Source organism: Staurois parvus, unplaced genomic scaffold, assembly GCF_062004578.1.
Source record: "Staurois parvus isolate SC_StPar_1 unplaced genomic scaffold, SC_StPar_1.0 ptg000198l, whole genome shotgun sequence".
NCBI classification, from domain to species: domain Eukaryota; kingdom Metazoa; phylum Chordata; class Amphibia; order Anura; family Ranidae; genus Staurois; species Staurois parvus.
The window spans coordinates 1,089,158-1,116,876 of NW_028317994.1; the positions used below are offsets into that span (position 1 = coordinate 1,089,158).

Below are 27,719 nucleotides of genomic sequence, written 5' to 3' on the forward strand. Positions count from 1 at the left end.
CCTTTATCCCTTTTGCTGCCAGAGCTGTTTTTGCATTTTTTGCACACATTCAAAAAAATAATTTATGGCCTGAAGATTACACAAAACTCCAAAACATGATATGTTTTCTGAAATCAGAGATCCGAGAGAATAAAGTAGCGGTAGTTCCAATTTTTTATGTCACATGATATTATCACAAAGGTCTAGGAAACGCAAAATTTTAGTAAAAAATACACTTAAGAAAATTTTAGGGCACAAAAAGCAATAAATTATCCAATTTTTAAAAAAATAGAAAAGACGAGGTTGCATCAAGTAAATAGATATCCACATGTCAAACCTTAAATTTGCACACGCTCGTGAAAAGGCAACAAACTTTAGTAACCCTATATTTTCTATAGGTGACGCTTTTAAAGCCCCATATAGGTCATCAGCTTAGTGTTACAGAGGAGGTCTGGTGCTAGAAATATTGCTCTCATTCTGACCTGCGCGGCGATATGTAACATGTTATCGCAATTGTCGTTTTCATGCGTAGGCGCCACAGCACATGCTTTTACGTTTGTACATGCGTACAAATTTGGGGGTGGGGGCTTGAAAAACTTTGGGGGAGTTATATGCGTGGGTGTAGCTTTAATTTTTTAAAAATAAAAACCAATATTTTTTTTTTGTACTTAACTTTTTTTTTTATCACATAAGGGACCCTATGTGATGATTTTTGGTGACCGGCTCTCTTTTTTGAGATATCCAGGGTCTAAAAGACCCTGAATGTCTCCTCTGTGCTCTACTGAATGTAATGCAGTGCACATCACACTGCATTACATTCTTTCCTGGCCTCGATGGCCGGGAATCTGTCAATGGGGAGCCAGAAGTGACATCACATCACTTCTGGGTCAGGACAAGAAAGGGAGGGGAGCAGATGTGTCCACTCTCCTCCCTCCCCTCTACCCGCTGGCACCCACAGAACTGGTCCAGGGCCTTCAGATGGGCAAGCGGAGCCCGGGAGACATAGCGGGCAGGGGGGAGAGGCTGGCTACATAGTGGGCTGTGTGGAAGCAATCCTTCCACCTGACAAGTGAGCCCTGCTGTGGGCAAAGGTAAAAAAACCAACCTGCCCGGCTCCCAGAACTGCATGTCCCGGGCGTCGGACGATATGAATTGAACATCACTGTACCTGGGTATACATTGTACATTAGAAATTGTCACTGCTGCATTAATACAGTGATTGCACTCTTTTTCATCTGTTTGCCTAAATGACTTGCATAAAAAAAAGGTTCTGTTCTCATTTTATATAAAAGAAGGTATAATGTAAGCATTAAAGTATGAAAAATGGTTAATGGATAATAACCTCCCAAAAAGCCATTGGACCATAAAGCTGAGCAAATAACCATATTTATCTGTGGGATAACAATATATTAAAATCTGATATTTTAGCATTCATCATATATGTACAAAATCCCTGTAGTGTAAAATCTCATTTTAACTCAACTCTCTTCTCTCATATCCTTTTCGTCAATGTATTTGTCCTCTATAAATCCATCTTCTTCTGGCACAAATGAGTGTGTTTGTTCGAAGACCACCACAGTTTCGTCCTCTTCTTGGTTTTTATCATTTGTGCTCATGCCAAAGTCTACGTTAAATTCTTCTTCAAACATGTAAGGATCTTCTTCCTTTAGGCGATGGTGATTGTAACTTAGCAAGAAGTCATACCATTTGGGGAACTTGATTGCAGCTAATATCAGCAATATGGTGACAATCCCAACAACCACCACTCCCACAAGGAATCTCCAGCTGTTTCCTATCAAAGGAAAATATATATCTGAGAAATATGATTGAGTTATTTTATACAGTGTAAATCATAAGCACTTGGCACAATTATTTAGGTTCTATTGAAAGGGACCAGGACGACTGATCCTTGTTTAGGACAGAATGAATGAGGCCATGTATTGTGAGATTTTGAGTGCAAACCTCATTCCATCAGCAAGGGCATTGAAGATGAAACGTGGCTGGGTCTTCCAACATGACAATGATCCCAAACATACCGCCCGGGCAACGAAGGAGTGGTTTCGTAAGAAGCATTTCAAGGTCCTGGAGTGGCTAGCCAGTCTCCAGATCTCAACCCCATAGAAAACCTTTGGAGGGAGTTGAAAGTCCATGTTGCCCAGCGACAGCCCCAAAACATCACTGCTCTAGAGGAGATCTGCATGGAGGAATGGGCCAACATACCAGCAACAGTGTGTGCCAACCTTGTGAAGACTTACAGGAAACGTTTGACCTCTGTCATTGCCAACAAAGGATATATAACAAAGTATTGAGATGAACTTTTGATATTGACCAAATACTTATTTTCCACCATAATTTGCAAATAAATTCTTTCCAAATCAGCCAATGTGATTGTCTGGATTTTTTTTCTTATTTTGTCTCTCATAGTTGAGGTCTACCTATGATGCCAATTACAGGCCTCTCTCATCTTTTTAAGTGGGAGAACTTGCACAATTGGTGGCTGACTAAATACTTTTTTGCCCCACTGTATACTCTAGCATTGACCATAGATGGATTGAAATTCAGCCTGGTCAACAGGGAGCGGCCAAACTTCAATCCATCAATGGCCATTCCCACTAGAGAGAAGTCAGATCTAACAATCAGGCTTATGTAGAATGGGAAAGCGCACAAATATATTAGCTCTTTAAGTAAATGTATTGGCTTTAGAGTTTACGTCTAAGTGTGTAGATTTTCATTAAAAAGATCTCATTTTGCCCACTTGCCTTGTGAATACTGCCATTGACGGCAGCACAGTGGTGGTCAACTTACAGAATAAAAAAAAGCGCTGAAAAAGGGAAAGACATCACAGAAAAAGTTAAGATATTGTGAAAGAAATGAACAAAACCATTTACCTACTAGAAGCCAGTTTAAAAAAAAAAAATTTATTGGCTTAAGTAAGCCCCAAAACATAGACTACTATCTTGAGGTGCACCAAATAAATGTAAAAGAGTTGCATGCGGATCCAAGGCTGCAGGTTGGGCAATAGGGTGTTAACATTTATTTTGTAAAAGTCCCTTTACCACCCTGGAAGTTTGTTGAGCTCTGGGGCTGTTGAACTTTGCTCTCTTCAGCAGAGTGATGCAATACTCATTTACACTCAAGGCAAAATGTACTATACATATCAGTGTTACCAATATGTCATGTCATGTGGCCGGTGTGACAGCTGAGGCCATCCTCTACACACAGGACTGCACAGGTGGTGAGAGTGGTGTCTCTTCTCCTCCGATGTAAGCAACTGGACTGACACTTGGATACTGCTCCCCTGTATTTGCCAGTGAGGTGATTTCTCTGACACTCAGGCTCTGATGCATTTCACTCCACCCACCAGGGATCCTCTGTGATCAAGTGAAAGGTGGCAGTGGGTGTGGCCGGCATGACAGCTGAGGCCATCATTTACACTTGTGACTGCACAGTTGGTGACAGCGGTGTCACTTCTTCTCCGATGTATGCAACTGGACTGACACCTGGACACCGCTCCCCTGCTTTTGCGGTGAGGTGATTTCTTTGACACTCAACCGCTGACGAGTTTCACCCCGCCCACCGGGGATCCTCTGTGATCAAGCAAACCGTGGCAGTGGGTGTGGCCGACATGACAGCTGAGACCATCATTTACACATGGGACTGCACAGGTGGTGACAGCGGTGTCTCTTCCTATGTAAACTCCTCCTCCTATGTAAGCAACTTTTTATAGCATGCTGTGCATGCCCATTCCTGTAAGCAAAGTCTGTCTAAAGCAGCGATTCTCAACCTGTGGGTCACAACACCTTTGGGGGTCGAACGACCCTTTCACAGTGGTCGCCTAAGACCATTGGAAAACACATATTTCCAATGGTCTTTGGAGCCGAGACACCGCTCCTCTATCCGTCTCCAGGTGGGTCCGCCGACATGCAGATACACCCACATACGAGTATCCGGCGTGATGACATCATCGCGCCAACCCTATCACATACAGTGCAGTCAGTCACTGACTGTGCAAGCAGCTTGCCAGCCTGCCAATGCACTGTATGGGCTGAGCAGCTGTCGCTATTTGTGCACACCTGTCATTCCAGACATAGGAATCAGCGCATTCTTGCAGCTGGGGAGGGGGGAAATCGCAATATGTGCCAATAACTGGTCTGATCAATGCTTTCTGCCTGCTGCAGCAGAAGTCTGATGGGTCAGGTAGTAAAAAAAAGACTATAAAAGTTTCAAGACTTGTTGAATCAGTCATAAAAAGTCTGCCAAGAGTCCAAGTTCATTAAATTCATTTCTGTAAATGACAAAGTGGCTTGGCTACAGAAAACCCCTCATCTGTGTACAGAAAAATCCCTGGAAATCTTGGTGAACACCAACCCTTTTTTACAAAACACCACCACACAGAAGGGCATGGGACTCTAGAACCACGATGAAACTAATTTTATGGTTGGGGGTCACCACAACATGAGGAACTTAAAGGATCGCGGCATTAGGAAGGTTGAGAACCACTGGTCTAAAGCAACCCTTTTTTTTTTTAACAATATTCAGTGTGATGAAATCCTTTTGGGAATAGTGGAGATGAAACAGATGTTTGATCAAACTGGATGACAACCTTGATCCTTTATACGAGATAGACCATGGGGTGGCACTGTAAATACTTTCTCAGATCACAGTTGTGAATGCAGGGTTAGGTAGAAAAGGCCAAGTGGGTGTCAGCTTAAAAATGTTACCTTTACCGGATGAAATGTGGGTGTAATTTATATGTGTAGTATGGGCTATTTGCAGTTGTACAGCGTCATTGAAGAGTGAAAAAAAAATCTGTGAACCACTCCCTGGTTTCCTTATCTTTATTGCTGCCCTGATAAGGCTAGGTTGGGTGGATTGACAAACCTGTTCACACAACAGGCAGCAGGCACGGATTGTGACATGTTACCTACCAATACTGGCTAGAAAACAAAGATGTGCCTTTCATAAGAGCACCTAGCTCTGTTGTATGGTAATAGTACATTGACCTTTAATATTATTTTTGCTTACTTAGAACAGCAGAATGTACACTAGAAGAGAATTCTTCATCGTTCACTGACATTCATGACAATGACATTATCATTCATTCACCAGTGACAAAGTGTTCTATATTCATGAACTGCCATCTGCAGAAGATTGGAGAGTAGGCACACAAATCTGAGAGCAGCCCCTAGAGACCCTTAACCTGAGGGCTGGGACAACGATGTGAAGGGGTACTTGCTGATATGTGAAGGGGGGTGCATGGGTGGCTTTGGCTGCTCTGTTCTCCCTCTCCTCCAAGAGCTCCCAGCTTACCTCCCCTACTTCATCCCACTGGCACAGGTTCCAGAATCAGAATGGCACAACTGATGCAGGAGCATTTTTCCCTCCCAGGAGCATTTTTTTCTTCCAGTAATACCACAGACAGACAGTTTTTCCTTCCACTGACACCAACAACGGAGGGACATTTTACCTTTCAGTGACACCACCAATGCAGGGACATTTTTCCTTCCACTGACACCGACAATGGAGGGATGTTTTTTATTTCTGTGACACCACTGATGCAGGGACATTTTTTTCTTCCAGTGACAACACAAACACAAGGACATTTTTCCTTTCAGTGACACCACCGACTCAGGGCCATTTTTTCCTTCCAGTTACACCACTGACGCAGGAACATTTTTCCTTCCAGTGACACCACTGATGAAGGGACATCTTTCCTTCCAGTGACACCTCTGACACAGGGACATTTTCCTTCCTGCGACACCACAGACACAAGGACATTTCTTTCTTCCAATGACATCGTCAATGCAACAGCATTTTCCTTCCAATGACACCACAGACAGATGAACAATTTTTTCTTCCAAAGACACCACAGACAGGCAATTTTGTTTTTCTTCCAGTGACACCACAGACGCAAGGACATTTTTCCTTCCCGTGATACCACAGATGCAGGGACATTTTTCCTTTCAGTGACACCAACGATAGAGGGATGTTTTTTCCTTTCAGTGACACCACTGATGCAGGGACATTTTTCCTTCCCGTTGCACCATAAACACAAGGACATTTTTCCTTCCATTGACACCACTAATGCATGATCATTTTTAGCTTAGGGACACTACTGATGCAGAGAGATTTTTCCTTCCAGTGACACCACAGACACAAGGACATTTTTCCTTCCAATGACACCACAGACAGACGGACATTTTTTCTTCTCCAGGGACACCACAGATGCAGGGACATTTTTCCTTTCAGTGGCACCACTGATGGTGGGACATTTCTTTCTTTCAGTGACACCACAAACACAAGGACATTTTATCTTCCAACGACACCACAAATGCAAGGATGTTTTTTCTTCCAGTGACACTGCTGATTCAGGGACTTTTTTTTTTACACCCAGTGGCACCACAGACACAAGGACATTTTTCCTTCCATTGACACCACCAATGCATGGTCATTTTAGCTCAGTGACACTACTGCAGAGACATTTTTTATTCACTGATGCTCATGCAGGGGCAATTTTTCCATTTAGTGACATCACCTACACAATTACATTTTTTTTTCCTCCAGTGACACCTCTGCCACAGGGACACCTCCTTCTTGCAACACCATAGACACAGATGTCCAGTGAAACCACCAACACAGAAGCATTATTTTTTTTTTCTTTAAGGACACCACAAATGCAAGAACACTTTTCCTTCCAGTGACACCACAGATGCAGGGACATCTTCCCTTCCAGTGACACCGCAGACACAAGGAAATATTTTCCTTCCAATGACACAACGGACAGACAGACATGTTTTCTCCTCCGGGGACACCACAGATGCGGGGGCATTTTTTTTCTTTCAGTGACACCACAAATGCAAGGACATGTTTTCTTCCAGTGATACTACTGACGCAGGGACATTTTTCCTTCCAGTGGCACCACAGACACAAGGACATTTTTCCTTCTATTGACACCACCAATACACAGACATTTTTTTTTTCACTGACACCACTAAAGCATGGGCTATTATACTGATGCAAGGCCATTTTTTCCTTTTCATTGACACTACAGACACAGGGACATTTCTCTCTTCCAGTGACATCATCAATGCAGGGGCAATTTTTTCCTTCCAGTAACACTACCTAAACAGGGACATTTTTTTCCCTCCAGTGGCAACATTTTTTCCTCGTCCCTTGCTCCTTTACGTACACTTTTTTTGTCAATTCACATATACTGTCAAACTTAAGGTGAATTGAGCAAATCAGGGGAAAACATATATATATATATATATATACAGTTGTGTTCAAAATAATAGCAGTGTGTTGAAAAAAGTAAATAAAGCTCACAATCCTTCTAATAGCTTTTATTTCCATACACACAAATGCATTGGGAACACTACACATTCTATTCCAAATCAGAACATGAAGAAAAATAGATCAAATTTGTGTTGTTCCTCTAAAAAAATTGAAGAAAAGTGAATATTAGACTGTTCAAAAAAATAGCAGTGTTTGTATTCTTCTTTACAAACGCAAACATTCACTATATAAACTGAAAAATGTTTGAAGATTTTGCTTTCCTTTGAATCACTTAATTAATATTTAGTTGTATAAGCACTGTTTCTGAGAACTGCTGTACATCTGTGTTGCATGGAGTCAACCAACTTCTGGCACCTGTGAACAGATATTCCAGCCCAGGATGATTGGACTACATTCCACAGTTCTTCTCTATTTCTTGGTTTTGCCTCAGAAACTGCATTTTTGATGTCACCCCACAAGTTTTCTATTGGATTAAGATCCAGGGATTGGGCTGGCCACTCCATAACGTCAATCTTGTTGGTCTGGAACCAAGATGTTGCACGTTTACTGGTGTGTTTGGGTTCGTTGTCTTGTTGGAATACCCATTTCAAGGACATTTCCTCTTCAACATAAGGCAGCATGACCTCTTCAAGTATTCTAATGTATTCAAACTGATCCATGATCCCTGGTATGCGATAAATAGGCCCAACACCGTAGAATGAGAAACATCCCCATATCATGATGCTTGCGCAACCATGCTTCACTGTCTTCACAGTGTACTGTGGCTTGAATTCAGTGTTTGGGGGTCGTCTGACAAACTGCCTCCGGCCACTAGACCCAAAAAGAACAATCTTACTTTCATCAGTCCACAAAATGTTGCGCATGTTGCGCCATTTCTCTTTAGGCCAGTCAATGTGCTCTTTGGCAAATTGTAACCTCTTCAGCACATGTCTTTTTTTCAACAGTGGGACTTTGCGGGGGCTTCTTGCAGATAGCTTGGCTTCACATAGGCGTCTTCTAATTGTAACAGTACTCACAGGTAACTTTAGACCTTCTTTGATCTTCCTGGAGCTGATTGTTGGCTGAGTCCTTGCCATTTTGGCTATTCTTCTATCCATTCGAATGGTAGTTTTTCACGTTCTTCCACATCTTTCAGGTTTTGGTTGCCATTTTAAAGCATTTGCCATCATTTTAGCTGAGCAGCCTATCATTTTCTGCACTTCTTTATATGTTTTCCCCTCTCCAATCAACTTTTTAATCAAGGTATGCTGTTCTTCTGAACAATGTCTGGAACAACCCATTTTCCTCAGAATTTCAGAGAGAAATGCACTGTAACCAGCATGTACAACATTTGCTGCCTTCCTTCCTTAAATAAGGGCAATAATGGCCACCTGTTTTTCAAAGAATGAATGACCTCACTAATAGAACTCCACACTGCTATTATTTTGAACATGCCCCTTTCAATTAGTGATTCAATTACACAGAATCAGCAGCATGCATGTCATGACTGTTATGTCTGTTGGATTTCTATTACTCTACTACACCTGCTAGTAAAATATTTGCCATGTAGAAATATCATTTCTACCAAAAACAGTGATTGATCAGGTTAGTGATGTCTGACTGCTATTATTTTGAACACAACTGTACATAAAACGCTCACTGTGAATAGTCATGTCATGGTCATCATTTTTGAGTGCTTTTTTGCCTTTATTAGAACGCATACCAACATATCTGATGAACTATGATTCTTAGAGTCTCTGTCTGGTATGTGACCTATAGGATGCTCTGCAATGTCTATTAGCATGCTTGTTCTGTCATACCTGTAGTAGGTGTAGTGATGGTCCCGTTGATTGCTGTACTAGAATTCCCATTGCTCACAGTAGACTGGAGATCAGTTGTAGGACTTGTAGGGTAAGTAGCTGCTGTACTGCTGCTTGAGCTTCCACTGTCATTGCACATATTCATGTCTGGGGAAGTCCGGATGGTTTTTATTGTGTAATTTTTCATGTTCTCTGGTGTCACACACATGGTGATGTTCTCATTTTCTGCAAAGAAAGTAAAATGTCAATTATTTGCTGGATTAAAGTAGAGTTAAACGTAAGTCATTTTTTCACTGGATAGAGTAAAGGAGGGTTATAATCTTTGTCAGATTTTTAAACTAGCTTTATCTTATCGGGGAGATTTCCCTTCACTTCTGGTCCCATAGCCAAAACAGGAAATGGGATGAAATTTCTCCAAAGTGAGGGAATGCCTGGTTGTCACCAGGGTCACCAGAATTAGTGTCCCCATTGGAAGGTTTCCCCACATTCCTGTGCTGGGACAACCCAAAATTTGGGATTTTTGTTTTTTAACTTTCACTCTCAGTGAAAATGGTAAACCATAGAAACGGAGAGGATGAATCTCTCAGGGCACATACAGTACAGCAATAAAAACCTGACAGGTGTTTTAATCGTGTGAGTGTTACCTTGTTTTGGGATTCCATTAAGAAATAATAGCACAACAAGTGCTTTGCACATTTGCAGAAACATGGGCAGAAACACTTGTTTCTGCCAGCGTTTCTACTACACCCAGGTGTGAACAGGGCCTTAAAGTGGAGCTCCACCCAAAGGGGACGTTCCACTTTAAGTTCTGGTCTCCTGCTCCCCATGACGAATTGGCACCTTTGGGGAGCGGGTACCCGACTTTGACAGGTACCCGCTCCCACCTGCGATCACTTAGGTAGGGGGTCAGCAACCAGTAGATCGCGATCTATTAGTAGACTGTGGCCAGATGACTGGTAGATCTCGATCTGGGCTTGCTGACCCGCCATCCCAGAGTTTCAGAGTGCAATACAGAGGGACTAATTGTAAAGTTGGACCTGTAGTTCTGGCTCTTGTCCCATGCAGATTGATACCAACTGCACTCCACCTCTTATACCGGCTACTGGTTTCCAGAGTGGTGCCAGCAGCAGGAAAGACGAGATCTTCAGATCAGCATGAAGCAATACACTGGGCATAATAGTATAGGGTTTCTTTCACACTGATGAGCTGCGGTGTACCCACCATGGGTGCAGTGCAGTTTACCTGCAGCTTTCCTGGGGGTTTGCTGCACTTTGCCTTAGACTTCTATTATAGCCTGTGTGTTGCACTTTCTGAAAATGCACCAAAACTCCAGAATGCAGGAGTTTTGGTGTGCTTTCAGAAAGTGAACCACACCTGCAGGTTATAATAGAGGTCTATGGCAAAGAGCAGTTAATCCAGGAGGTTCACAGGTGCACTGCGCTGCACCCACAGTGCATGTAAACTGCAGCACATCAGTGTGAAAGCAGCCTTATATGGGGTTCAGAACAGTAAGGGTTCAGTTACTTTTGCAGTTTGGGGGGTAGTAAAACCCCATAGTTAAGATATATTTTTATCACCCCCACCCCCTTTAGCTGCAGTGGCCAGGGGTGTACACATATCGCAGCCGCAGTAGGAGTTATTTACCCTATTGTGGTTAGTGGGTGTAGCACCTGGCAAGCATGACCCATTCAAGTGAATGAGGCCACTTTGCAAGTGCCCTGTAACCTTGTGCAGTATAGCAAACCAGGGGTAAAAGAGGCAGGGTTGTGTTGCTTTCTCACCACCTGCTTGGACCCCGCAGAAGCATGCAGTTGCGGGGCACTTGCAGAGTGGCCCCATTTACTTGAATGGGTCATGATTGGCAGGTGATAGCACCCACCAAAAGCTATAGTGGGATTAATTCCTGCTGCAGCATATGTGCACCTTTGGCTGCTGCCTCAGCAAGGGATTGGGGGAGGAAAAACTGTGACTCAGCTGCAGGGTTTCACCACCCCCCAACTTTGTGTGAATGAACCCTAAGGGTGATGCTGCCATATGCAACTAAGGGCTCATTCACATGATGGTGAGGAGGCGATATGCTTCCTCCTCATCACACAATTTAAAGCCACAATTGCTGCGCAATGCACAAGATTGCGACACAGTAGTACTACAATTAGAGGTATAAATCAAGTGTAAGGAGACTACACCATGCCTAGTGATCTTTGACCTCTCCCATGTTGTTCAGGTAGATCTCTACCTCTAACCCTGACTTAGGCGATCGGAAGCAGAAGTTGTCCCCCCCTCGTAGTCTTCTGGGACACGTGACAGGTCCCAGAAGACTATGGGACCAATCACAAGGGGTAGCACTTCTCGCGCATGTGCAGTGGGCACCTGGCTGTGAATTAGCAAGCTGTCACAGCCAGGTGCTCACACATAAAGTGGAGCTGCAGTCAAATAAAAAATAAAAATAAAAGTCAGCAACTATAAAAACTGTAGCTGCTCACTTTTAAAAAACAGCCACTTACCTGTCTGTCAATTCAGCAATGTACTCACCAGCACCAGCATCTTCAGTATGGGTACCCGGCTGTGACAGCTTGTGGCTTCATGTGCAAGTAGTGGAAGTGGGAGCGGGTACCTGTCTGAATCTGGTACCTGCTCCCCAAAGGTTCCAAGTCCTCACGGGGATCGGGGGACCAGTACTTAAAGCGAAGCTTCCCTTTTTGGGTGCAGCTCCGCTTTAAGATGCCTGCAGAGGGGGCGAGGATAGCTAGTGAAACCAGCTGCGGTGAGTACATAACTGGATCATGGGACAGGTGAGTGGCTGTTTTTTAAAAGTCAACCGCTACAGTTTTTGTAGCTGCTGACTTTTATTTATATTTGGTTTGACCGGAGCTCCGCTTTAAGAATACAAACGGATGAGGGAAATTTGGACAAACCGAAAAGCTACAGATACATTTTACAGAGTCAGCACATATTTACTTATAATAGGATATTAAATGCACCTGTAACAAAATCAATTTATACAACCTGAAAAAGAATGGCAAAGCAGTATGCACAAATGTACCCAAATATAATATTTCTGTGTAAATGAATAGCTGGTACAATGCAGGGTTCTACCATTGTATCTGCTTTAAACTAATCTCTGACATTAAGGTTTGTGTTATTTTTTATGAAAAATAGATTTTGGTATAAAATGTTTGCTCATTTATATTGAGCAAGGAATAGCATGCTTCAAAAAGAATGAGGGTCATATTTTAGACCCATCAGTGAAGCTAGTGGAATCCATGAAAGATTCTACAACCCTATGTACAACCTTATGAAAGTAAGGAGAGGTAAAGAGAGAAAAAAGAATTAGAATTGCTTATGGTATCTTTGAAATATGGAAAAAAAATGAAATGTTATAGGGAGTGCAGAAACTAGTACAAGGGTTGTCAGTTTTTAGTACATTTTTAAAATTAAATTGCAAATAGGTGATTTCTGTTATTTGCTAATGGGTTAATTGGCTACTGTGAGATTATTTATGAACAGTTTGCATACAGATACTTTAATTTAAAAGGTCTTTCCATGGTCTGGTGAAATGGATGATTCCACCAGATGTGTAACAGTAACACTTGACTTCAGAGTCCCATGTTTTAAAGCACATCAAATAATAAGTGGGGATGTATTTTGCTTCTGCCACTTTCATCTGCCACTTAACTTCAGCAAATGGACATATAGCCAATTAGATGTGTGAAGGGTTTTTGTCTGCAATGCCTAGAAAGTCTGCTGACATCATTGCCTACGATGTCTACATTTTCAACCCAAACTACCTAAAAAAAAATCATGTATTAAAGCACACAGTACTTTATTGATTTTAATGCTCATGAAGAATGTACAGAACATACAATAAACTTAAACAATCTGTGACATTGTGAGGCATCATAAATCAGGGTGAGTACAGTAATCTTTACAGAGGTTCAACTGTTTAGATGATTTGCAAACAGTGGAATACACCAATGGTGTCTACTAGGTTTCTCCTAAAATTATCTATCTCTGCCTATGGTAGGTTAGTAGTAATTGAAGTAAAGAATATAGCAGTGGAAGCCTGGATACTCTATTAATAGCAAAATGAAGACCTGGTTGGTCGTAAGTCAGTAAGGCTAAGAAGATTCATTGATATTCAAGGGGCCAAAATAACATACTATAAGGGGGGATCACTTGCATGTGCCTGACTGCTGTAACCATCGATCCCAGATTTTATTATATTTGGATGGGCAACCCCTGTGAATGTAGATTAATTTTTGTATGGCAGGGTAGAAGTGTTGGAAGTGAGGACCTCATCCAATCCCGTGCAATCAACTACTAGGCGATTAAACAAGGCTTTGTGTAAAAAGCTAAAATTTATCTTGGTCGGGATTGGAATAGAGCCCCCAGTAGGCATTGCTAGGGGTGTAGAGTTAATGGACATCTCAAGGTATCATGAAGAAACCTCACCACTTGCATGCAAAAGCCCTGTATAATGGGACAGGCCCAGAGCATGTGAAAAATTTACCTGGGGCAGATGAGCACATGGGTCATAATAGGTTTCGATCAGGACAACATTTGGACAATGATATGAGTTAAGTAGGCTCTGTATACAATTTTAGTTAAGCTGTCAGTCAGCTTAGGGGACACCACTTTACAGTTGTCCAAGATCTCACCCCAGTCTTCATCATTTATATCTACAATATCTGCGTCCCAGTATACCTTTGCCTGGTAGGCAAGTTTTAGTAGCAAGGGAGTCAGTAATTAATTATAGAACATGAAGATCAGTTTTTGTGGTTCTTCACTCTGGATCACATCTATAATGGGTTTGGGGGTAGGTGGTAGTTAGGCGGTGGCAGTCTGCAGGGTGTGCCTTAACCGAAGATACTGAAGGAACATTGTATTAGAAAGTATAAATTCCCCTTTTAGCTGGTCGGAGGTTTTGAGACCTTGTGATGTGAGCAGATAATGTAGATAATAAATACCTTTAGAGGCCCGCAATTCTGCGTTGGTAAGGGAGAAGAGCTTAGATAAATAAATATTTTACCAAAGGGGGTGAAGTCATGGAGTACGGGAAGATGTTATTTGGTCAAGGCCAGGTCCCAGACCTGCTGGTAGTGGTAAAGGCCCTGTCTATCACCTTATGCAATAGATCCCCGTAGACCTCGTATAACAGCACATATGGGATATGGCATAAGGGCAGACACAGTGAGGCAAATTAAGGATTAAAACTGTTGCTGGTCCAGCTTGTCTAAGTGGAAGAGGTGGGACAACTGAGCTGCAAGATAGTAGAAACTGAAATTCCCTTATGATTAGTTAGGTTTTTCATGGTGCGCCATGAAAGTTTATGCCTGCTACTGCCCCAAACAAAGGAGTTTAGGATAGAATCCAGAAGTTTGATATGTTGGTACATGGGGGAGTGCCATAGAAGATACAGGTTTTTAGGCAACAATATCATTTTTATTAAGTTGATTCTGCCTAGTACCCCTAATGGAAGTTTAGTGCAGACCTGCCTCCTAGTCTTGACCTTAGCATAGAGCAGTTCTATATTTAGGGGGACACAGTTTGCATGTGATCTAGTGGTGCAAATACCCAAGAAAGTTATTGTGCTGGTTCTTAGCAGGGGAACAGATATCTGCTTCAGCATAGGAGGGAAACTAGCAACAGGATGTAACTGAGATTTGTCCCAATTAAGTTTGAGGCCAGGAGGTTCCACAAATCGTCCTCCAAGTAAAGAAGCATATGGTCACGTGATAAATCTTGCAGCAATTGCGTCAAACCGCATTGTGTAAAACTTGTCGCAAAAAAGGAGCAGGAACTTCTGGGTGACAAGCTTTGTGCGATGCAGTTTGCCATGTGATTTATCATGGGACAATTGTCGCAAAACTGCAATGCGTTTAGGTGCCATTAAAAACGATTGGCACTCAAACACCCATGGTGTGTTTTGCCACTACTGAAGTGCAATTTGGAATCGCAAGCAGAATCATGGAGATTCTGCCCGTTTTAGCAAATGTGAACAATGCCTAAGCTTCAACAAATTGGAAACGCTCCTTTGAACTTTCTCAATTACAAGGTGTTTATGGCAATAGAGATGATAGTCACTGGAAGTCTTTCTTTTTCAATATTCTTACTGTAGCGCACTAATATACCAGGATGTTTTTTTGTTTCTAGGATACTACATTCACATTTGGTTCCAACGATCATTCCATAATCAAAGTTACTTAGATTATGCATTGACAATTATAATGTTTAGCTGAACAACTGAATCTCTGCATGTTTCATGGATTGTAGTTGTAACCTAATGATTGGCTATTTGCATCAGTCAGCGGATTTACCTGATAAAAGGGCCAGACTCCAAATCACCCATGATAACTATACTGTACAAGACTGGCTCAAACACCCTTATTTTCTTATTTTTCTTAGCATTGTACAGGAGTTCAGTAACCACAGTTTTTAACCTCCCTCTCACATGGTGAAGACTTTAAAATGATAAATGTTGAAATATTTAAACCAGCCTTTCTCAACCTTTTCAACACAGAGGAACCCCTGAAATAACTTTTCTGGTCTCAGGGAACCCCTGCAAAACATTACTAGGTCTAAAACGCATACAATAGTGTGGTAAGAATTATTATGTCTAAAACTCATACAATAGTGAGGTAAGAATGCTCCTAACACTTGTGTCATTGGGAAGAATTACCCCTTTACAGATAGCTAAAAAGATAATTGGTATCAGTAGAAATGTATCTGAGAGTCAGAAATTTCTCATTGATCAAGGAACCCCTAGCAACCTCTGGAGGAACCCTTGTTGAGAAACCCTGATTTAAACCATTTAAAAAACTGTTTTCCTTACCATAGGTAGAACACTGTCATACATTAACCATTTGCCAAAGGATGTTTCTTTTTTAAAGAAACTTACCTAAAATTACTGTGCTGTCACTTAACCACATGGACAGATTTGTAAGGGAGCAGCTACAATTCCATGGATTTCCACTCAGTGTTATATTTACAGGTGTTTTCAAGGCTTTTAGTGCATCTTTAATATCCAAGTTTTTCATATTGTTATTTTGGAGGTTTAATTCTTTCAGCTGCTTAAATGGTAACCAAATATTTGTAGGTAACTCTATAATTTGATTGTAGCTGAGATCCAAAATCTTCAAATTGTCTAGTCCTTTAAAGGAAAATTCTTCAACAGCTGTAATAAAATTATCTTTGAGGATTAAAACTTCAAGTTTGGTAAGTCCAGAAAACATGTCATTTGAGAGGCGTTTGATGACATTCTTACTCAGATTCAGTTCTGTAAGATCAGGGTAATGTTGTAGAGCTTCTTTACTTAATTTATCTAAGCTGATAATGTTTTCAGCCAAGTTGAGTTTTATAATATCCGCTGACATGTTTTTAGGGATTTCTGTGAGGTTAGCATTAACCAACGAACATTCCTGTAGGTGAGAGTAAACAGACATTAAATACATTGTGAATATCCATATTTTCACTTTAATCAAGGAGGCAGAAACTAGCTTCTCATGACTCTTTGGGGTTATTTACTAAAGCTGGGGAGTGCAAAATCTGGTGCAGCTATGCACAGAAAACAACCAACTTCCAGGTTTTATTGTCGAAGCTTAAATGGACAAGCTGAAGTTAGAAGCTGATTGGCTACTATGCACTGCTGCACCAGATTCAGCTGATTGGCTACTATGCACTGCTGCACCAGATTCTGAGTTCTCCAATTTTAGTAAATATTCCCCAATTGTGTTCTTAAAGTTCTTTTATCTATGAGGGATGTTTAGTGGTTTTGTACATATTTTCTGGATTTATTATTGATTTTTCCTTTATTGTGCTTTTCTTTTGTAAGGCAAATAGGTTGCTCACTTTGCAAGGAAATTTTGCATTAGCTTATTAAATGAGGTAAAGCTCTGGTGACTTCCAACATCTAATCATGTGCAAGCAAAAAAACTTTTTTTTTTTTTTTTTTTTTCCTTGCTAAGTAAATTCCCTTGCAAAGATAACCTGTTTGCATTTAGTAAATCTACACCATAGTCTCCTTCCCGCATATTCCGTTATTTCAAGTTCACATGGTAGCCCAGCCAGTAAATCTATTTTGCAGCTTCCTTTAGCAGGCCAAGGTTCCCAGCAAAAGTGGAAGTTAGATGTTGAGACAAACCATCTAACATTGACATGGGTGCTTACAATGATCAATCTGCTAGTACATCTAACTCCACCCATGCCACAGGTTGACAGTGCTGCTATCCAAGGGTGGCTCTGTTTCTTTTGTGGAGCCACCCTAAGACAGAAAATGTTTTACTGGCTGGATTACCAGATGAAAATAAAGGAAAAAACAGCCTGAAAAAAACAAAATTAATGCAGTCACCAGACTGAGCCTCCATTCACACCTGAGCATTTTCCAGTGTGTTTTCCTACATCCCTACACCTGACTATGCTCAACATGCAGAATCCCATTGTTTGTAACTGTTTTAGTGCTAGGTATATTTTTTTTTAGCTTAATCTGGAGTTTTTGATCCCATAAACTTCAGAGATACCTGTTTATAGAACTAAAATTAATTTACTTTAGAAGTAAAAACTATTCATTTAGCAATGATTGTTATTTGGGGAATATTCACTTAACAAAGTGAATGTTTGCTGACCTTTAGTGAGTTACGTGATGCTGTAGTTACTTCAGTGAGCCATCACAACAATGACATCCCTTATAAAGAGGGTTCTTCTGAATTTTCACAAAGCAATCTCATCTGCTGTACTATGTCTTGAGCTACCCCATAGTGTTCTGGGAATCATTAGCCATTTATTATTTTTTTTTATTTGTAAATAAGATTGTATGTGTGTACATTGCATCTTGTTTGTGTTTTTTTTAAAGAATAAGTGAACTTTTAAACAATGTTCTCTTATTATTATTTTTTTTGCCTCTGCCCTGACCTAAATGATCCCATCCTCACCCTCCACATATCTTTACTTGCCAAGATATGACAGCTGTGACCTTTTTTGTTTGTTTACCTCCACCAGCAAAGGGCTTCCTTTCCTGCCCCTGCCTGGACATTAACAGCCCCACAATCCCACCAGGAGAAGGAGCCTTTCACCTCTGGTTGTAAATAAACAATGGATGTTGTGCTTGTTGGATATATTTCATAAGTATCTATCTTTGGAAGGTAGGGTGAGTTTGTTTAGATTAGAACAAAAAGGTAAAAAGAATAAGTGTGCTTAACAAGTTCACCTCTGACAGCTCTGTACTCCCAGTTTGGACAGAGCAATTTTTACATTTCCACTATGAGCCTGTTAAACACACCTTTCATGATCGTACAGTACAGGACACAGGCTTAATTGTAGATAACTGGGTTATATGCTGCTACCTTCAATTGACTGGACACTCACCTTGACTACTGCAACTCCCTTCTCATAAGCCTACCTCCCCATAGACTATCCCCTCTTCAGTCTATCATGAATGCTGCTGCCAGGATTATCTACCTTACCAACTGCTCAGTGTCTGCCACCCCTCTCTACCAATCCCTCCACTGGCTTCCATTTCAACAGTGAATTCAATTCAAAATACTAAAAACAGTATACAAAGCCATCCACAACTCTGCCCCGAGCCTCATCGCCAATCTTGTCTGCAAGTATCACCCAAACTGTCCTCTCCGCTCCTCTCATGATCTCCTGCTCTCAAGCTCCCTCAACTCCTCCTCCCATGCTTATCTCCAGGACTTTGCCTGAGCATCTTCCATCCTCTGGAACTCTCTGTCTCAATCTCTTTTGCTATTCCCTACTCTGGCTGCCTTTAGGCGATAAACGGAGAAACAGAAAAAGGGTGCACCGACCTAGTGCATTATCGTTTAAAATAATTTATTGAAGAAACAAAATAGGTATACTCACAATGGACATAATAACACAGGCATGTCAAACTGAACAAAATGTATGATCCAAACAACATCTGAGTCCATACGATGGAACCCTGGATGACCAACTGGCTAACGCGTTTCGAGGACACAACCTTTTCCTCAGGTTGACTCTGAGGAAGAGGTTGTGTCCTCGAAACGCGTTAGCCAGTTGGTCATCCAGGGTTCCATCGTATGGACTCAGATGTTGTTTGGATCATACATTTTGTTCAGTTTGACATGCCTGTGTTATTATGTCCATTGTGAGTATACCTATTTTGTTTCTTCAATAATTTATTTTAAACGATAATGCACTAGGTCGGTGCGCCCTTTTTCTGTTTCTCCATTTATATCCAGTGTATTTGGACCACCCCGGTCTGTTGAGGGCAGCAAGCAGTGCATATTCCAGAAAATTCCAGAACATTCCTATTGGGTCTACTGAGTCCTTTCCTAGCGCAGGAGTAAAGTGTTTGTTGTGTTGGATTTGCCTTTAGGCGATCCCTGAAAACTAATCTCTTCAGGGAAGTCTATCACGCCTTCGAATAGACATTTAACACTTCCATCAGCTCATCCCCCTTGCCCCACCCTATTAGATTGTAAACTCTTATGAGTAGGGCCCTCTTAATCCTCTTGTTTTATTGTATTGCAGCAGTACTGTCTTTCTCCCTTTACATTGTAAAGCACTGCACTAACTGTTGGCACTATATAAGTCCTGAATAATAATAATAACAACTGGCAAACAAAACAGTTACAACCCCCATGTAATTCCTCCCACTGATTAGTTATTGTCAGTTTTTTTGCTAGTGTCCTTAAGTGATAGCTGTTTCTTTCTTTATTGAGCACCAGCCTTTTTCTGGCTATTTGCATAGCTTCCATATTGTTTCCCCAGGCATGCCACTGGGACCGTACCTGCGGCCAACTTAGAGGAGGCAGAACCGCTTCTTCCACCTATGTTCCACAGAACCAAATTGCATTCTGGTGGCAATGAAATTGCCCTGGAAGGCTTAGTATAAGGATACTGTCCAGCTTCAGGTGGACTTCCCTTGACCTCTAATGGAACACATAAACCTTCTTTCTCAAGGTCCAGTCTATCATCCTGCTTCTCAGCCACTAGCTTTGTTGGACTGGTTGTTGAAGCCCAGGTCCTGAGAGACTGGGCTGTATTGGATTTGGTTACTATTGCACCTGGAAGGCTTACCTTATGTGATGCAAGCATAGAAAGTTTCATCTGTTTAAGTTACTCTCTGGGATATACCTTGGCATTTCTCAAGCTGGGTCTGTGAATTAGCATCTGACCTGGAGTACCCTCAAGTGACAAATCTCAGTCTTTGCTATCTTCTGTCAGTGTCCTTTGGCTTCTCACTCCCTTGTGAAAACCTTTGTTCAAGGAATCGCTCATTGAGCACTTCCTATACATTCTCTTTGTCGCTATCAATTCCTCAAGGCTAGTATCGGATTCGGCAGCATTCTCTTGTAAGGAACCTCTCCTGGTGTTGCACAAGTATAAGGTTGTTCTGAGACCGAAGGCCTACTAGATGTATGGATTCTCTTTGTTCTTCCTAAAGGCTCTTGCAGAGGGCATCCTGTCCCTTTTTACAACCTCGCTAGGTGCATTTGACTGGTCTTGATTCAAGCCTATTCCCCACAGGATAAGGTTTCTCCCTAGCTGAAGTTTTTTTTAGATCTAGGCCTTCCTTTGCAATTCCTGTAAGGATTCACCTTTGACTGCATATATGTTACAGGTCATGGACGGCCTCTCTTGCATTTTTTTTTAATTGCTGTGCCTACCCTTTCACCTCCACTCTCTGCTGGACAATACTCAGCACAGCTGACCTTAGTTAGGGTCTGAACATTTTTTCATTGCCTGATCAAAGGTGTTCATTATCTGTTTTGCTGCTCTTATCTGCTTATGACTTGGACTTGCCTTGGTTTCTGTTTTGCTGGCCCTGACCTTCAGCTTAACCCTGACTTAATTTGCCACCAGTTCTCACTTCTAGTGTGTCTTGACTCTTTATGTAGTCCAGTTTGATACTCCATTTTTTTATGCCTGCATGACAGCTTGTCACAATTTAGGCAATTACAGATGTAGTTCACAACTGCACCTGCAGCAGCTTTGAGGCAGATCTGTCACACTAGTCTGTTTCCCTTCTAAGTTTCCCATTTGGAAAATGAGGCTGCCAATCACATTTGATGTTAAAAAAGAGGCTCATAAGATAGGAAAGGGTGAGGATGAGCTCAAGGCAGGAAAAATCAGGATTTATATATATAGTAACTGCAGGTACATATATGATCTACTAATTGTTTTTCAATGAAGATGGTGACTGCTTATGCATTTCTTTATTTTTTGCTCTGTTTAAATTGATCAGAATTGTAACTTTAAATTCATTTTTATTTTTTACTAACAAGGTTATTGAAAAGGAGTGAAATTATATAGAACAGGATGACAAGAACATAAAGGCACATAATAAATCACTAAATCAATAATAAAGTATTTGCTTTCTGGTCATATTCTATCAATTCTATCCATTTAGGCAGCTACAATGTTTTGCTTCAAAAGCCTTTCAAATCAAATAAATACCATAGCCCTAAAAGTAAGTTCTTACCTTGTTCTTACACTGGGCATACACACTTCCCCACATCATCAAAAGTAGAATTATCATATGCATCTTTATTTCCTGGAATAAACCATATAATGTTAAAGCTTCAGTGGTGATGGTAACTTGTAACATTTTCTGTTGGTTTGAAAATAAGGCACACAAAATAAAATCTACAAGGATGGTGAGAGGCTGAAAATATGCCAGCGTAAGATTTGTGGTGGTTTCCCATGCCCAGGGAGCCACAGGGCCTAGAGTTTTACGCTGGACATATTTTTAGCCTTTCACAGTCTGTGTGCATGAGGCCTTATTATAATGTTTCCTTTTCTAGCAGCAGATGTTTACTAATAGTTTTACTTTGGATGCTCTTAAATCATGTGTATCTATTCTAGTATCTTCTATAGGTGCTTTGCCCTAAAACTCATAATTCTATTTTTGATAAACGTTATATGGCTTTAGGACCCTGGCAGAAGATTCTCCATCCCTTCAGTAAATTCCCAACCCCTCGCATCCAGTGTCTTGCAGTGATTGAGTACATCTACTAGCACTTGATAAAGTCTGTATTTGCAGTTCTATTGTTTACGACTTGCTACAACACTCACCGGACACTTTATTAGGTACACCTGTTCAATTGCTTGGTAATACAAATTGCTAAGTAGCCAATCACATAGCAGCAACTCAATGCATTTAGGCATGTAGATGTGGTGAAGATGATTTGCTGATGTTCAAACCGAGCACCAGAATGGGGAAGAAAGGAGATTTAAGTGACTTTGAACATGGCATGGTTGTTGGTGCCAGATGGGCTAGACTGAATATTTCAAAAACTGATGATCTATTGGGATTTTGTATGCACAATTATCTGTAGGGTTTACAGAGAATGGTCTAAAAAAGAGAAAATATCAAGTGAGCTGCAGTTGTATGGACAAAAATGCCTTGTTGATGTCAGAGGAAAATGGGCAGAATTTGGCAAAAACAACATGACAGCATGAATCCACCCTGCCTTGTATCAACAGTTTAGGCTGGTGGTGGTGTGTTGGTGTGGAGGATATGTTCTTGGCACTAGCAAGGTGGTATGCCTAATAAAGTAGCCAGTGAGTATATTTTGCTATGTTAAAATAACTTTGAAGATGTATATTTTCACTGGTTGGATGAAGTTCTGCTTTTGTGTTTTCAGAATGTCAGAACAGCTTAGCAGCTGTCCATTATATGGTTTTTTGGAAATCCTTGTGCTTATTCCAAGGCTATGTTCTTCAATAAACAGCAATACATATCTTCCATAGGGATAAATGGTAATGCTTGTAAAGCAAGTATCTGAAGCACACTGTATCACATGAAGAAAAGGCATATGAATCTTGTTTTGGCTCTAGAACTACATGAGCATTTTTTTACATTTTGGAAACTAAAGATTTGTTAGGACATACAGTCAGGTCCATAAATATTGGGACATCGACACAATTCTAACATTTTTGGCTCTATACACCACCACAATGGATTTGAAATGAAACGAACAAGATGTGCTTTAACTGCAGACTGTCAGCTTTAATTTGAGGGTATTTACATCCAAATCAGGTGAACGGTGTAGGAATTACAACAGTTTGCATATGTGCCTCCCACTTGTTAAGGGACCAAAAGTAATGGGACAGAATAATAATCATCAAACTTTCACTTTTTAATACTTGGTTGCAAATCCTTTGCAGTCAATTACAGCCTGAAGTCTGGAATGCATAGACATCAACAGACGCTGGGTTTCATCCCTGGTGATGCTCTGCCAGGCCTCTACTGCAACTGTCTTCAGTTCCTGCTTGTTCTTGGGGCATTTTTCTTTCAGTTTTGTCTTCAGCAAGTGAAATGCATGCTCAATCGGATTCAGGTCAGGTGATTGACTTGGCCATTGCATAACATTCCACTTCTTTCCCTTAAAAAACTCTTTGGTTGCTTTTGCAGTATGCTTTGGGTCATTGTCCATCTGCACTGTGAAGCGGCGTCCAATGAGGCCTGAAGCATTTGGCTGAATATGAGCAGATAATATTGCCCGAAACACAAAAATTCATCCTGCTGCTTTTGTCAGCAGTCACATCATCAATAAATACAAGAGAACCAGTTCCATTGGCAGCCATACATGCCCACGCCATGACACTACCACCACCATGCTTCACTGATGAGGTGGTATGCTTAGGATCATGAGCAGTTCCTTTCCTTCTCCATACTCTTCTCTTCCCATCACTCTGGTACAAGTTGATCTTGGCCTCATCTGTCCATAGGATGTTGTTCCAAAACTGTGAAGGCTTTTTTAGATGTCGTTTGGCAAACTCTAATCTGGCCTTCCTGTTTTTGAGGCTCACCAATGGTTTACATCTTATGGTTAACCCTCTGTATTCACTCTGGTGAAGTCTTCTCTTGATTGTTGACTTTGACACACATACACCTACCTCCTGGAGAGTGTTCTTGATCTGGCCAACTGTTGTGAAGGGTGTTTTCTTCACCAGGGAAAGAATTCTTCAGTCATCCACCACAGTTGTTTTCCGTGGTCTTCCGGGTCATTTGGTGTTGCTGAGCTCACCGGTGCATTCCTTCTGTTCCAAACAGTTGTTTTGGCCACGCCTAATGTTTTTGCTATCTCTCTGATGGGTTTGTTTTGTTTTTTCAGCCTAATGATGGCTTGCTTCACTGATAGTGACAGCTCTTTGGATCTCATCTTGAGAATTGACAGCAACAGATTCCAAATGCAAATAGCACACTTGAAATTAACTCTGGACCTTTTATCTTCTCACTGTAATTGGGATAATGAGGGAATTTCACACACCTGGCCATGGAACAGCTGAGAAGCCAATTGTCCCATTACTTTTGGTCCCTTAACAAGTGGGAGGCACATATGCAAACTGTTGTAATTCCTACACTGTTCACCTGATTTGGATGTAAATACCCTCAAATTAAAGCTGACAGTCTGCAGTTAAAGCACATCTTGTTCGTTTCATTTCAAATCCATTGTGGTGGTGTATAGAGCCAAAAATGTTAGAATTGTGTCGATGTCCCAATATTTATGGACCTGACTGTAGATTGTTCTTTTGTGCCACTCCAGGGAATTGCTGGGCAATTGTTAGGGGATTAAACACGGCCGAATATCAGCTGGTATCAGCCGGTTCAATGAAAACCGGCTAACATTCGACCCATGTAAATGCCTGTCCGCCTTACAGCCAGCTTCTGTCAAGCTGGCATGCTGGAAAACCAGCGTCCGATCGGCAACCGATCAATGCTGGCAGCCAATGCTTGCCAGTGTTGACCAATGTGTTCTGGCGGGGGGGAAGGCCAATCCCCAAAACACAATAGTTCTGCAGGGAGATCATTGTACTGTAGTTGGTACTGCGAGCACCTCCAGAGCTGTTTGGGTTTTTGGGGGTTTTTTTGTCAGCCCGCTGGGTTGAACGCAAAAAGACTGATAGTATATACCCAGCATAGGTTGTAGTTGATCCTCCCTCCTAGATTGTAAGCTTCAAGGAGCAGGGCCCTCAAATCCCTCTTGTATTGAACTGTATTCTTGCTGTATTGTCTCCCGTTATATTGTAAAGCGCTGAGCAAACTGTTGGTGCTATATATATCCTGTATAATAATAATAATTAGGAAAAGTCACCCAATAACTCCTGACTGAATGATTTAAGTGATTGATTATAAGTGATTGATTGTTTTCCTTACTGATTGATAGTGATTGATTATTTTCTTTCCACTCTGTGGAGAAGTGAGAGGAGTAATCTTTTATAGTTTCTGCTATAAAAGTAAAGAAACGCTGACATTTTTTCCATTCAGCCTCCCTTCCCAGCAAGGTGTACTCACAGATCTGAACTCTTCCACCATCTTTATCACCCCCCTGATCGGTCAGAGCCCTTTTTCTGTTGCTTTAGCTCTGCTGGACCTAAAATTATGGGGAAGCATGTAAGTCATCCCCCCTCCCCACATGTGACTGTGCTCGGCCCTAAGCAACCTTAACCTGGTCTGTCAGTTTTTACCTAAAGATAATGCCGTGTATGTGGACAGTACAATTCAAATGATTGTTATTTTATGCCATATAGAGGTGTTCACAAGTTAAACAGACATGCTAGCTTGACCACATTAGATGCATTTTTCAGCTCATTTTCTGGTTATACTGTTGCAATATAGACAAGCTACATTCCTTTACTGAGCATTGTATATTATCATTACTATTGTTAGAATTTTACAGCAACGTTAACCTTCATTGCACTTTGCACCATATAGTATGAACTTTACACTACTGGGATATGCTATGTATGCAAGGTTCTGTTCATAAATAGGCACGTTTATGCGTATACAGGAGGGGATCAGTGCTTATAGTTTGGAATGTACCCTACAAGTGGTGTGAATATAATATAATAATTAGTCATACAAGTCATGCAAATTTGTTAATGTTAATCTTTCAATAAATACAGTCAACTGTGTATGCATCATTCACAGACTTTGTAAGAAAATAAATAGAAATATATATATTCAACATAAAAGTAGAGATCATATAAACTTAGAAACAAAATAGACAGTGAAAACTTAAAGAACTAAAAGACTTGATACTCAAACTATCATTCACACGGAGGCGAAACTAATACCAATTACAGACACATAGCTAAAAGTTCCCACATCTATAAACCTAAAATCATAGATATTGGATTTGCAGTTGGTGTAAAGGTAGATTTATTGTAATTCTGTGTGGTTATTTTAGCTTGAAAGAGGCTTATGAAAAGCTGTCTGCAATGTGTCATTACAAGCAAAATCTGCCGAGTCTAAATAAGTGTAATTTCCTTAGCAGCAATAGATTTTTTTTTTTCTAAGCTATTCTCATGAATGCTAGTAATGGTCTTACTTCCCTTTTAATAAATGGTATCACATGAAAGAAAAACATACAGCATCACAGTTGGGGAAAAAAGACAGAACTCTCAGATATGTTTTTAAAAGAAACAAGCAACAAAATGTCCAATTTGTGATATGTTATCCTACCTTCGGGGAATTCTAGCCAGCGCACCAAGCTTGTTTGTGTGGATTACAGCACTGACCTACATGGGCAAGGAGTAATGCAGCAGCGTAACAACACCTTGTTCCGCTTTAACCTTTGTACTCGATAACAGGTGTTAACACTTCTTCTTCAGCAAAAGATTGACTAGTTTCTTCTTGTCCTTTCCTGGGCTTAATCCAATCTTCCGACAATAAGGAAGTAAAAGAGCAACATGATTAGATCTTTCGTTTCCTGACCTCTGTAGACAAATCAGGTTAGTGGCATCTACGTTTATATTGGTGCTCGATCTACGCAGTTAAACAAAATTGCAAAATTAATAATTCAACAGTATTCAGCTATATTCTATTCTTGCCATGGATTGACTATATCCTGGACAGGATTTCTAAAGTCAGCCAATTCTAACTTCTTAACACAGAAATAAAATAACAGAGATATGTGTCATTTGAAACCTTCATTATTGTTTTTGCATCGAATGGCACTTTTTACAATTAGGTTATATAGAATATTGTTTGAAGGTACATTTAATAAAACTTGAGTGCCTTTTATGCTAGGAAGATAGTATATTTTGCTTCTAATTTTATATTTTAGAGAGCGTGCAAACCTTCAGTTAGGATTGTAATAACATTGTAAAACTACTTTAAGCCCACAGAGGCAATTGGATGTTCTTGCAAAATCTGACTCCCGAAATAGTTTTCATACAGAAGATTTTTTTTCTACTTACATAGCTTTTCTGGTATACAGCAAAATATCACATAAAAAAATAACAGCCATTTGGTTTTCCTTTAACACATTGAAGATCAATATGTACAACAAACAGGGAAAGTAAAAATGGTGCTGCAAGAATAAAAATTTTTATTTACAAAAATACACTGTATTACTTAGATCAGTGTTTCTCAACCTTTTTTCAATCAAGGCACCCTTTAATATCATGGACAGTCTTGAGGCACCCTTTAATATCATGGACAGTCTTGAGGCACCCTTTAATATCATGGACAGTCTTGAGGCACCCTTTAATATCATGGACAGTCTTGAGGCACCCTTTAATATCATGGACAGTCTTGAGGCACCCTTTAATATCATGGACAGTCTTGAGGCACCCTTTAATATCATGGACAGTCTTGAGGCACCGTTTAATATCATGGACAGTCTTGAGGCACCCTTTAATATCATGGACAGT

The 27,719-nt window shown here is 40.8% G+C and overlaps 2 protein-coding genes across 5 annotated transcripts in view; one reads left to right on the top strand and one right to left on the bottom strand.

The window, feature by feature from the left end:
* IFT74 (intraflagellar transport 74) overlaps nt 1-27,719 on the top strand; it is a 144,532-nt gene that overhangs the window by 29,473 nt on the left and 87,340 nt on the right. The gene's annotated exons all lie outside the window — the stretch shown is intronic.
* Nucleotides 136-26,679, bottom strand: LRRC19 (leucine rich repeat containing 19). The gene is made up of 5 exons (XM_089678047.1): nt 26,527-26,679; nt 21,538-21,609; nt 15,973-16,492; nt 9,075-9,299; nt 136-1,771 (listed from the first exon to the last, which is right to left on the bottom strand). The coding sequence occupies exons 2-5, from the start codon at nt 21,598-21,600 to the stop codon at nt 1,458-1,460; spliced, it is 1,122 nt and encodes a 373-aa protein (XP_089534173.1). The 5' UTR covers nt 21,601-21,609; nt 26,527-26,679; the 3' UTR covers nt 136-1,457.

What these genes read in the sequence shown, in the direction of transcription:
- LRRC19 (XM_089678047.1), bottom strand. Translation starts at nt 21,600, where the DNA reads ATGCATATGATAATTCTACTTTTGATGATGTGGGGAAGTGTGTATGCC. An exon ending in ATGCCCAGTGTAAGAACAAG is followed by an intron (nt 16,493 to 21,537) that starts GTAAGAACTTAC and finishes TCTCACCTACAG; the next exon opens with GAATGTTCGTTGGTTAATGC. An exon ending in CATCACTACACCTACTACAG is followed by an intron (nt 1,772 to 9,074) that starts GTATGACAGAAC and finishes TTCCTTTGATAG; the next exon opens with GAAACAGCTGGAGATTCCTT.